The following is a 12,228-nucleotide window of genomic DNA, read 5'->3' as shown; positions in this document are numbered from 1 at the left end:
AGTGCCAGAAGCGCATTCAGAAACCAAACACTATCCGAATGCCGCGAGCATTGTTATCTTCATGCAATCGTTTCAACTGAATGAAGCGTCTACGCTTATCTAGATTGGCGGCGGAGCTTCAGCGAATGGTAAAGCGCTGCATCAATACAACAGACACCGATGTAGCACCCAAAAACACCCCTAATTATTATCAACAATATCAACCTAATTAATTCATCTATCTAATGAAGGGCCCTCTTGATTCCCTCCAGGTAGCGCAGACTAGCGCCAACCGAGTTCCTGCTACAACTACTAACTTCAGTCACACGTCCTCCTTAGTCCCCTTCTGCTAAATTCAAGTAGATCTTAAACTCGGGATTTCTATAGCCTCACTGATTAATAGAATGGATCAGCGCCTTCGCTACAGTGCATACCTCCTTGCGAGAGGCGCGGCAGATGTTCTGAAGGCTCACCACGACTGCAGCCACACCGACCGAGGGGCACATTCATCACCTCCATGCAAGAATCCCCAGGGAAGAACGCCTTCTCTCCGGAGGGTAAGCAGTAGCGGCACTCGGAGGGACGCTACAGCGGCACACTGGCTCTATAAGCCCACCAGCAAACACAAGGCACAACCGCAACCGATACCCGCGACGACAGCATCGGCCCGCGCACTGCAAGCGAGCGAGCCAAGGAGGAGGCGGCGGCGCAGACTCCGCAATCGCTCGCGGCTGCTGCTGCTGCCCGCACACATACACAGAGAGACCGCGTGCCGAGCGGTCCTGCAGGATGATGGCGTTTCGCGCGCGAACGAATCGCTCCCGCTGCCGTGTGGGAGAGCAGAGGCTGGGCCCGTCGGTGAACGACGCGCGAACACGCGTGGCCTTCGGGACCAACTTGGCCGCTTCCGCGCCCCAAGCACTCGACGCCGCGTGGATGGCTGGAGGGCGCGCTGCCGCAATACCAGCGCACGACAGAAGACGGACACGCCGAAGCGCACGCGCGCGTACGGCCGGCAGCGTTCGAGGGTTGGGCGATTCCATGCTCTAACAGCTGCCGTGCAACGCGTCGTCTCGGCAATTCTGTGCAGTGCCTTGCCGGTGCCTGCTCGCATAATGGCCGCCGTGACGCCTCCCAAACGCGAAACAATGGATTTCCTCCAGGATAAGGAAGCCTATTCCTATGGCATTCCTTTGCTGAGAGGAATGCAAGTGCGTTTATTGTTCGTCGCGTGCGCACCCTTGAACAAGAACGTGCTCGCACACCAATATCCTCCTTTAGCTACGGATCTGTGCTTGGAGATTCCGTCCCGGGAAGCTTTAAGGAGCGCGGAAGCTTCAGGTACTGCAGGACACTGTCTTGCTTCTTGCTTGCGTTTCCGCAACTTCTCAACAGCAAAAGCGTGATAGGAGACTGACGCTCAAGGCCTGAGAACTGTCTCGGTAGAATCTCAGAGGTAACCTAGGCGTCTTCTTTTTTTTCTTTGACGCAGACGATTTGCAGCCTTTTGTATACTGCTCAGATTACACATATTTTTGCTACTTTCTTTCCTCGAAACGTGGTTCGCTAGTGTAGAGGACGAGTGTCAGCATCAGGAAAATAACCAATCCGAATGAAATAGAAATAAACATGCTACGATTCGATGCGCACGTACAAGAAAGAAAATACGCTCTGACGCTCTCTCACGCACAGTGAATCTTTCTTATTTCATACAAACCAACCATGCCGGTGAAATTTCCACGAAATGAGAATACGAGTATTTCGCACTCCAATATGCACACGTTCCACATATTTGTTGCATAATCTGCACCACGTGGCACAATTTCCGCTCGCTCGGATGACGGTAAATCAAGAGCGTCAAGAAGAGAACATATAGACATTTATATATGAAATATTTAACTACCAAATATATAAATATTCGATACTGAGTGAACCAGAAGCGCTGAAGCAGGAAGACCTCTGGTGCTCAAGAAACTGCTAGAAGCTGTTTTGACACATTCTTAGCGTTCACGTTACAGGAACGGGGATAAAATAAATGCAGCATTTTCGCAATATACAGCTCGAAAGTAATCTCGACTGCTGCAGGTTATGTCACTCAGAGAGGACTCGAAATTACTTCAGGAACAGGCAAGGTGCCCACGGCAGCGCACAACTTAGGACTTGACGTTCGCCTTGGGGAGAAGACTCCCTGCATAAATAACGACGAAGAATAAATAGCAAAAGGCGTGGTATCGGAGGACAAATATAAGCAAGAAATCGAAGCCGACGGGAGCAAAATAAGTCATCTCGAATTCCAAGCCGAGCGCCTCCTGGCGAGCCACTTTCTTACATTATTGAGAAATGTAAGGCTCGCGAAAATAAAATATAAGGCTCGTGAAAAGAAATATAAGGCTCGTGAAAGAAAAACGGCTCAACCGCAAGCCAACCAAGCAGTAATGAAACGGCCCGCAGCATCCGCAATCTCGATACGACCGACGCGGAGCTTTACTTCTCAATATTTCACGGCACGAAAGCGGAAGCCACACAAGGCGCCAGCAAATAAGGGCTGGCTGGCAAAAACATTTCGCAAGTAACTATGGTTTCGAGAATTTATCCCACCGCCATCACTTCGAAAATCGTGGTCAGTCCGGCGGCGTTCGATACAGAAAGCATCAGCCAAACACGTAATTGGCTCAAACCCACGAATGTACAGAATAACGGATTAGAATATTATTATTCGTAAATTCACCAAGGGCTTTGAAATTACAGCTCCTCCTGATATGCCAGATCCGACACCAGCAGCAAATTGTGAGAAATAGATTACAGTGGGCCACATAACTTCCCGGGAAACGGAAGCAACGAACAAGCTCAGTTTGTCGGTAGGCCAACACCGAACCCCGTTTGCATGCACCGCTTTATGCTGATGCATTGTTTAAATACTGTCCTTTTCTTTGAAGTTTGGTCTGGTTGGTTTGGTTTATGGGGTTTAACGTCCCAAAGCGACTAAGGCTATGAGAGACGCCGTAGTGGGGGGGCTCCGGAAATTTCGACCACCTGGGGTTCTTTAACGTGCACTGACATCGCACAGTTCACGGGCCTCCAGAATTTCTCCTCCAAAGAAATTCAACCGCCGCGGCCGGGATCCAACCCGCGTCTTTCGGGTCAGCAGCCGAGCACCATAACCACTGAGCCACCGCGGCGTTGATTTCCTTCATCACCCTCTCTCTAAGGACCCTCGTAAGAGGGTTGACCGTACTGTTAAATAAATAAACAAACTTAAGGCTCAGCACATCCCAGTGCACCTCTTCCTGCAGTATGTGCTCCTCGCTGACAGGCCGCTCCACCATGCAGCAAGTAAATACAGCTTTCTCGTGGCTTTCATGTTTAGTAAGCTTCGTTGTACAGATACCCAGTCTGTGTAGAAAGTACAGATCCCGAGATATTTCCTTCAAAGTCGTGTATATAGTGAAGGCTTTTGCGGCACCGGTGGAAGTCTCATCTTTCAGAGGGATGTGGAAAGGAGTTCCCCTCGACATCAATAAATTTGAAACGCTGGGAATGCAAAACAAGCAGCGCAGCATGGCCCTAAAGCAGACCCGCTTTGGGAACGGTAACTTTTGACAAAGTCTGCACAGACGCATCGTGGAAGCAAGCTCCGCTGCACTGCACGAATTTCGCGCTGCCGATGGCGGCTACGATAAGAGCGCGGCGAGGAAATCCATCGCCGCCGCAGCTCCTCCCGGATGCACAGTCCGTCACGAACGCGTAGAAGGGCCAGCCCATCTCTTTCCTCGTCCTCGCCCTGTCTGGCGGGAGGCCGTTTGTCTTCGTTGTCTGCGGCGCTGACCGCGAACCACGCAGATGGTTCAGATCGTGTCGTCGACATCAACTTTTACGAAGCACGCCGCCCCAGTCGCCCCCGCCAATGGTGAAAGTGGCGGAGATAGCTCTAAAACAGGGACCAATGTTGAAGCGCCGCTGAGCGAATTGAGAAAGTAACTTTGTTTCAAATTTTGGGTCGCCATTTTTTTGGAAAATTTTTCTCGCTTTCTCGCGATAGCGGAAAAAATTTGTCGCAAAGGACTTGACGCCAAGCGCTGTATATTCAGAATCCCCCCCCCCCCTTTTTTTTTTACTCGTTATTGTTGGTCATGTCTTTTCCGTGCTGTTGTTGGTCATCTGCTTTCATTTTACACGCGGTTTTATCACCCAGTCGTTCGATTCTTGCTCTTTTTTGCTTTGACCACGCGTTTCATAATTTCTTGGTGTAGACTTGTCATGCCCCAGTGTCTTGTTTTTGTTTGGTGGTTGTTGTTATTGTTTCTGCTGGCCAGAAAAGAAGTTGGCATCCCAAGCTTTGTTTAGGATAGATTCCGTAGTAATCAGCGGTACTGTGTTTCCAGTGTTGGCATGAATTGCCTATTGATATTGTCACGGCTAGACAGTCGGGACGGCCAGGACACGTTTTACTGTGCAGCGCCAGGCAGCAGCGGACTCCCGAGGGGACCACACAGAAGAGACGACGAAGAAGAAGCACTGCCCGCCACAATGGCTAAGGCTAGCCAGAATAGCGGGGAAGGCAGTTCGGCCGGGAGACGGCGCCACGAGAGTGCCCAGGAATGTGGCATTGCTCCCCCCTCTGGAAAGCGCCGCCCTCGGCACAGCAGGCCGTGTGGACCGACGGCGGCTCCCCCGGGCACGGGATTTTGGCACACGAACACCTGCTGTTCATGGGGTGCCCGTGCAGAGGGGCAGTAGTCCTGGTGCATGGAGCAGTTATCGTCGACGGGAGCGGAATCCACTGTCTCGGCCGTCTTGGTCGCGTATGCGAGGAGGGAGAGACAGCTCTCAGTAGTCTGGACATTTGCTACTTCCAGTGCGAGCAGCACGCGGTCGTTGAGCGTTCCCAAAACCGAGGCTTGGATACTCTGTCCGACGGAGTATTCAAGCGGCAGCGTGTTGTGATTGGACAGCAGGGCGAGTGTGGGATTCCATAAGGCGGTTCTGGCCGACCACCATCTTGACGGGCGCGCACGCTGAACACTTTAGTCTTCGGCGCCCGCAGGTGGATACGAGTGAGCTGCTAGCGGGCGTGGTACGGCTAAAGTGTTCAGCGTGCGCGCCCGTCAAGATGGTGGTTCAACGTTGATGCATTTGTTGATACGGCTTGGTTGTAGCACAAAAAGGCAGGCTTGTTCCGTACGGAACAAGCCTGCCTCTTTGTGCTACAACCTACAACGGGGACACGTGTCCCCGTTTCTTGCGCCATTACCAGTTTTTTCTTTCAAAAGAAGGCCTTACATTTTTTTTAAACTCAGTTCTCAGACGTTCTCAGCAAAACCTTTCAGTTTAGAAACTTTCGCACGTAACTGGTGAAGATTTTTTTGTAGCAAACACATTATTTTTTTTACTTTTTCTAGATTGGAAGTTATTTAGAACTTTCGCCCCGTGTTTTTATATGGTCACCTTTATTTAGGCACTTTTTCTCCTCACCTTTATCTAATCTCACATACTAGATTTTAGAGTCTCTTCTCGCCTGCGTTCGAGGCTGCATGGCTGCGTTAAATTTGGTCTTTGTTAAGCTAGTCATACCTGCGCCGGTCGACACTATGCGGTGTCCAAAGCCTTACAATGTGAATTACCTTCAAATTAAAGGAAGCGAAACGTTTGTGATATCACAGATTAGTTGCAACGAAGAAGCAGGCTGCCAATGCCATTAATGGTTATTATTTTTCAGGCAGCACAAAGAGCAGGTTTTACTCGGACCATTGAAAAACCAATATAACGATGCAATATTTTGTGGCTTGGGCGGCAACACTTAAAGATACGACATTTTTCAAGCGCTAAGACAACAAGGACGAAGAAGGAACAGACAAGGACGAGTGTGTTGTGTACTGCATCCCTCTATCTTGTGGCAAAAAGTATGTTGGGCAAACGGGCTGTTGTCTCAATGACCGGCTACGCCAGCACAACAACAATGTTAAAAATTCCTACGGAAGCAACCTAGCCATTCACTGCAGTAAGTGCCGTAATTGTACTCCATTGTTAAATCAGTGCCACATCATCGGACGTAGTCGCGATCAACTAACCCGAGAGATTATAGAAGCACAGAACATAGCATCACTGGGTAGCAATTGTGTAAGCTCACCGTCTATTTCATTGTCAAAAAAAGAACTTGCCTTCCTCAGGGTATCAACGTAATCGTGCACTTATATCTTCATAGTTCTGTTAGTCTCGGTAGCTATACTGTGTAATCGCGCACGTGCAATTTACTGCCGTGTCATAAAAGCGTTCGAGAAATGTTTTAAGCACTTGCGGTTTTACGAAATAAACAGTTGGAAGTAGCGCTCGTCCTTGTCTGTTCCTTCTTCGTCCTTGTTGTCTTAGCGCTTGAAAAATGTCAAATCTGCACCAACTAGCCCGATCCGCTACCCTTTTAAAGATACAAATCCCACACAAATTGCAGGCGTTTATCGTACACTAAAAAGCCCGTCACGCATTAGCAATGAGACCCCTTTCCAACTGATTTGTAAGTTGCTGACTTCAGTGACAACGAGCTGAAAAGTAACACTTGTCACAATTCGCAATCAGTTCCACATTTCGTGCTTACGCTGGCGGGAAATAGGAAGCAATGAGATGTTTTCAGAGTGCATATACAAGCATAAAATTAATGCCCGTGTAGCTGATGGAGGAATGTACTCCTTTGAAGTGAGCTTTGCACAAGTGATCGGAGGAGCAAACGGAGCATATTTTATGAGACCAAATTTCACATCCACGATGCGAATAAAGAATATATCACGTACCTTATGACCACATGTGAGCTTTTTAGTGTCTCACATGTGCAGCGATATACTGCAACCCCGCATTCCTAACACACCAGACGTCAATGCCATTCGACCAAGGGACTGTGTTCAGTTTAGCCTCGACGCGACGTGTACGCACTACCCTCCTAACTGAAGTGTTGGTAACGTTCATAATATGTGCATCTATTTACAATGCCGGAAGAGAGGATAAATCTGGTGAATTAAGCATTCTCATTTATAAACAACAACAGCAAAAAAAAAAACGCGTGCAAGCATGTCCTCTCGGACATCGGACTAGGCTATACTGCAGGAACGCCATTAATGCCGTAAGATGCAGACCTGCATCGCAGCCCCTGCCGTTGTTACCGCTTCCACTCTCTGCCGCCGCATGCTTCTTTTCTTATTGGCCCCTTTTCATCATCATCAACGTGGCCAAGCATGCTGTGTAAGCCTACAAACACAAGGAATTGTAGGCCACCCCATGTGGGCAATGGTTCAAGTATTCGGACATGTAGCCGCTGACGCTGAGGACGATGGGAGCCGTTAATTTACACATTCAATGCGTTCATTCCATAAGATGTGAACAACTGCCGCCTAAGGTGATAAGTGCTAGTCCGTGATCAAAACAGGTGAAGTAAACATCATACGAAGTTACGATGCGCACGCAAAAAGCACGCGAAGTAAATATAGCGCATGGAACAGAACTGCACAAAAGCGAAAGATGTTTCTGCAGCCAGTTCGCAGCAGCAACGGGTTACTATACGCTCTGGCCAGGCGTTGAGGATGCAGGCGTGGACACGACCACATACTGGCGCACGCACGGAGCTTGATTTCAACGACAAGCTGTATACTTGTGTGCGCGGACAAAGGCATCTCTCACCTTTTGTTAGCGGCGGAACAATAGCATCTTTCGCGCAGCGGCCAAAATCGAAGCGCGAGCGATAAGATTAGCACGCTTCCGACAAGGCGCACTCAAGCGCGTCGAGGACTCAAAGGTCGAGTGGAGTAAGGAATGAAATAAAAAGGGCGTATAAAATAAGAGGACGATTGGAAGCTACTGTGTGCTGGAGATGTCGGTACAATGATTGATATAACGTTTAATCAGCAGTAGCTGACACACACCAAGCCTGAGCGTTATCCACGGGTCCGAAGTTTGATTGAACTACAATAGTGAGAATCCTGCTGAGTAATACGAGGCCAAAATGGCGCGAAAACATTATTGTTAAAAATCGCGATATTTTCAAGACGTTATGGGGTCACACGGATCGAGCCACTGGAATTTATCGAAGAAAATCACTGTATTGACATCTGCGAAGGCCATGCCAGGGCTATAAATGAAGCGCGCAGTAGACTGTAGTTCGTGAATAACTTCCATAAAATGGGCTTTTGGCGCGCAACGATTTCTTTTTAGACGGGCAGCTTTGCACATCGGCTGGATGTAAATAGGGCCGTTGAGCCATCATCACCGGAAAAGTGCCTTGACTTGTACCTAACTACAGAGCAAATGTGGCGTTTTTAAGCCGCCATCTAGAAGCGGGCGCAACAACTGTTTAGAGACCCCGATACATCGTGTCGAAAAGGCGGATGGCATGCCAAGGCCTGTCCTTCCTCGTTAGAGTGGACTTCGAATGTTATAATTTGCGCTCCGTCACTAAAAGCCCAGTTACCTGAAAACACTAAAGAAGCGGTAATCGCCGTTGAACGAGGCTGTTTAAAGAACTCCCAAACACTGAAAGTACGGTACACTGTCCAGACAAGGCCGGCAAAAAATGCTTAACGCGAAAACCATTCTCGAGGAGAAGACACGGGTGAACGAAACGGGTCCTTGCTATAGCCTGCGCTCACAGTCTTAATACGAATTGAGACGAAGATGTTTCAGGGCGCCAAATTGTATCACTGCCAAACAACGTCAGCGAAGCGTGCCATATATAGGAAAAGCACTCTCGAGGGCTTTTGATTCCTATCCTTCTGGTATCACTTTTTTTTTTCGATAACATAATTATCCGGGAAAAAAGAAAAGTGTCCGTCAGCTAGATGGTAAAGGCGAAGATTCCTGAATTTTGTAAAAGCACTCAAGGCGTAAGACCTTAAAGTATGAGTACGTATGCTTATTTGATCATGCAGCAGATACAAAGGTATTTGGCAGTGAGCTTAAATTAAATTTTCATCCAACTATGAGCAACACAGCAATTATGGATATCGCATGATGGGTACACGAAACAACGCCGCTAATGAAAGAGGGCCTTTTTGACGCAGGAAAGTGGGCGCATGATCATGCCAAAACAAAACAAAAAAAACAGCACGCAGAGGCGATCTGTAGGAAGAGAAAGTTGTTCGCTTTCTACGTTGCATCTTGGCGCTGTTTTTCTAAGCTTGAAATGAACTAAGAGAGCGCAGCGAATTGAACTGACTTGCCGATAATTTACGATACTTATCTGGCCGCACATAGAAACAACAATCCCGACGTTCGTGCAAAGAGAAGGAAACGACAAAAAAAAAAACAGCTGCGTGTCGTCTATCACGTAATGCGTTACGTAAGCGATTGTGTCCGTTTATAAGCATTGCGTCTGCCTTTCTGTTAAAAGTAGGTTACTGAAAAGAAGCTGCAAAGTATTTTTCTTCAAGTTTACTGCCATGATTTAAAGATGTGTAGCTATTTTTTTTTTTTTCATATCTAAGAACGAAGAGGGGAATCTACACGACAGTAGGGCCTTTCTGCGTAATAGCCATCTGCCTAACTCCTGCTCGCAGAGAAAAAAGACATTCGTTGTTGATTCCGTAGTCATATTCTGTAGTCAAGGGTGGAGGTGTGAGCAGACAAGGGGGCGCTACCGCAGGCTCCGTTTATTCGAGCAAACACGCTCCTATGGACACGGAACAGAATGACAACTGCTCTAGCCGCAAGCAACTCATGTCGCTACTCCCCAGACTTGAAGACTCCTTTTGGTACGCGACTGAAAAGATACCAAGCCGGCAAGAAAACAGCCAGAGCACCAACAAGAAGGTAACTTCGGCTGAAAGAGAAACGAAGTGGTAGTGATCTGCCAAGGCAATAAAGCATCACTGAAAAGTTAGAGAAACATAGCCCAGCCCGTCACCAGGTAGTGTTAGAGCGTGCCACAAACAACAAACGAATAAAGGCAAACGTAATTTGCGGGAAGCGCATTGGAAGAGTCTTAAAAGCATACGGATGACAACATCTATTCAGGCGCGCGCAAAAGTGGCAGCAAAGATGAAGTCTTACACAGTGGTTGGCTTGCAAAGTCCAGCCGTGCTCTTGCTCTTAGCTACACAGCCCCCCACCCTCCCTTTTTTCTCCACGAAAAAAACAAAGTTGAGACTCACGTATGGTTCCACTCTTGGGATGAGACTCGAAGATCATCACCCCGTAGAGTTCACGCTTGACGCTGTTGGAAAGGTGCGAGAGGGCTTTGATGTGCAGGAGCTCTTCGTAGATGAGGTCCAGGTCGTCGAGAGTCCTCTCCATAGGCCTGCACGACACGGCGTCCACATCAACTTCGGCGCCATTCTCCGTCTCTTCCATGGAAGCAGCGTCCATGACGCTCGACATGTCTCTCGCCTCTCGGTGGGCTTTCGAAAACCCTACGCAAGTCGGGGCCTCAGAGCAATGCAAGTTCGCAGTGGTTACCCAGCAACTCACGACAGCTTAATTCTCGCGTGCGCACCATTATAAAAACACGCGGACTAAGAACCTTCTACGCGTCGCCCTAGCGATACGTATCCACCGGTGACACACACTGAACTGCTGGAAGGACCGGCGCGTACTATCTGCCGTTGCAGCGTTCCAACCACGGAGCCGTAATCTCAAGTCTATTATACGGAGATTCGCGCGCACATGGGTGTTGCCGTGGGTGCGAGACAAGCCGCGGTTATCTCCACAATAGCGTTCTGCTCTGCAGACACACTATAGCTCTTGCCACTTTTTGTGTTAACCTTTCGCCCAAATTCTCTCTCTCTCTCACTCTCTCTCTCCCTCTCTCCCCACAAACAGTCAACACTGTAGGGCAAACTTTTGAGCGAGTATCGGGCGTTAGCTACAGCCGGTGTCCGCAGCATAGTGCAACGGCCGCAACCGCTGTTGTAAAGCGCATACGGGCGCAATTCATTCGGCGTGCTTGCATTCTGAGTTTCGCCGTGGTATCGTTCAGCGGATGTGAGAACGGATACACGCGCTCTACATAATCGTACAAACTAAGCAACCACATTTTTTTTCCCTCTCTCTCTCTCTCTCACACACATTTCGTGACGTGTTGGTGGCATAGGTAAGATAATCTTTGGGCTTCCGGTGAAAAGGTGTTTCTCATTTGAAAAATATGTATAGGTTTGAATGGGACAGCGAACTGGGTTATGGCACTTTTGGTTTAGGTCTATAGATTCAATGTCCCAAAGGCGACTCAGGGTATGCGGGGCGCCGTAGGGGAGGGCTCGGGATAATTTCAGCTTACAGGAGTCCTTAACGCGCACAGGCATAACGCAGTACACGAGAGTTGCGGGCTCGATCCCAGTCGCGGTGGTCGCATTTCGACGGAGGCGAAAGGCTAGAGGCCCGTGTACTCTGCGATGCCAGTGCACACTAAGAACCCCAGGTTGCTGAAATTATCCGGAGCCCTCGATTGCAGTGTCCCTCACAGCCTGAGTCGCTTTGGGATGTTAATCCCATAAAACCAAACCAAATGTTCCATAATCCTATTTTCTGACCCATTCAAACCTGTACACAAATTTTAATGGGGTTTCTTTCTCAAACTGCTTGCTATGTCATGCATAACATCGCTCGAAACTAGGGTAAATTGTTTTTATGCACACCTTATATTTACCAGAGAGAAAGAGAGAGGAGACGAAGAAAGAAAGGGACGCTTAGCTAGAAGGAGGTAAAGCTTTGCTATCCTGCACTGGGAAAAGGCAAGAGGGTAATGAAGAAGGAGGAAAGAGGTGAGTTGAAATCACGGCTTTGAAGTAGGAACGTCGGCAGGCAGATCTATCAATGGGAAAGTATTAAATGCGGTGAAGCGTGCCAGACGGCGGGTCGTTGCCTTTTAAGCGAAAGCGAAACATATTCTTGTCAACGCTCACCTGTTGTAACGTCAGCCCACCAATTCACGTAATTCAGCCGGTATACTGCTCGAATTTCTACTCATTCCGAGCCCGTCGCCTTCATTTGTTGCCTGCACGCGAAATTCTATTCATGAACCCTTTGCAAAGCGCTGCAGTTTTCCATGCGAATTAACACACGTTCAACTCGCACCAACACCGGTCGTCAGACTACCTGGTTTCATAGCTGCAGTGTTTGCAGTAAAAAGAAATACATCGAATTCAACATGGTTCAACCCAATACTCCACATGCTATGGGCATCGACTCGGATATTGACTACTGCTCATTGAAGACAAGTAACATGCCTTGCTGAAAGCACATTGTACTTCTGTTTGGCGATGTACCAGCACACCACAT

General features: G+C 48.5%; 1 protein-coding gene across 5 annotated transcripts in view; it reads right to left on the bottom strand.

Annotated features, from left to right (window-relative positions):
- Window positions 1-12,228, bottom strand: part of Epac (Exchange protein directly activated by cAMP) — a 518,190-nt gene that overhangs the window by 38,006 nt on the left and 467,956 nt on the right. For all 5 annotated transcript variants that reach the window (XM_089545788.1, XM_089545784.1, XM_089545785.1 and 2 more), the window contains one exon: window positions 10,107-10,252. In XM_089545788.1, the coding sequence (XP_089401914.1) occupies window positions 10,107-10,252 (146 nt within the window). The remainder of the gene's footprint in view (window positions 1-10,106; window positions 10,253-12,228) is intronic.

Source organism: Amblyomma mixtum, chromosome 5, assembly GCF_055824585.1.
Source record: "Amblyomma mixtum isolate Tamu chromosome 5, ASM5582458v1, whole genome shotgun sequence".
In the NCBI taxonomy this organism is placed as follows: domain Eukaryota; kingdom Metazoa; phylum Arthropoda; class Arachnida; order Ixodida; family Ixodidae; genus Amblyomma; species Amblyomma mixtum.
This window is presented reverse-complemented; position numbering and strand designations above follow the sequence as displayed.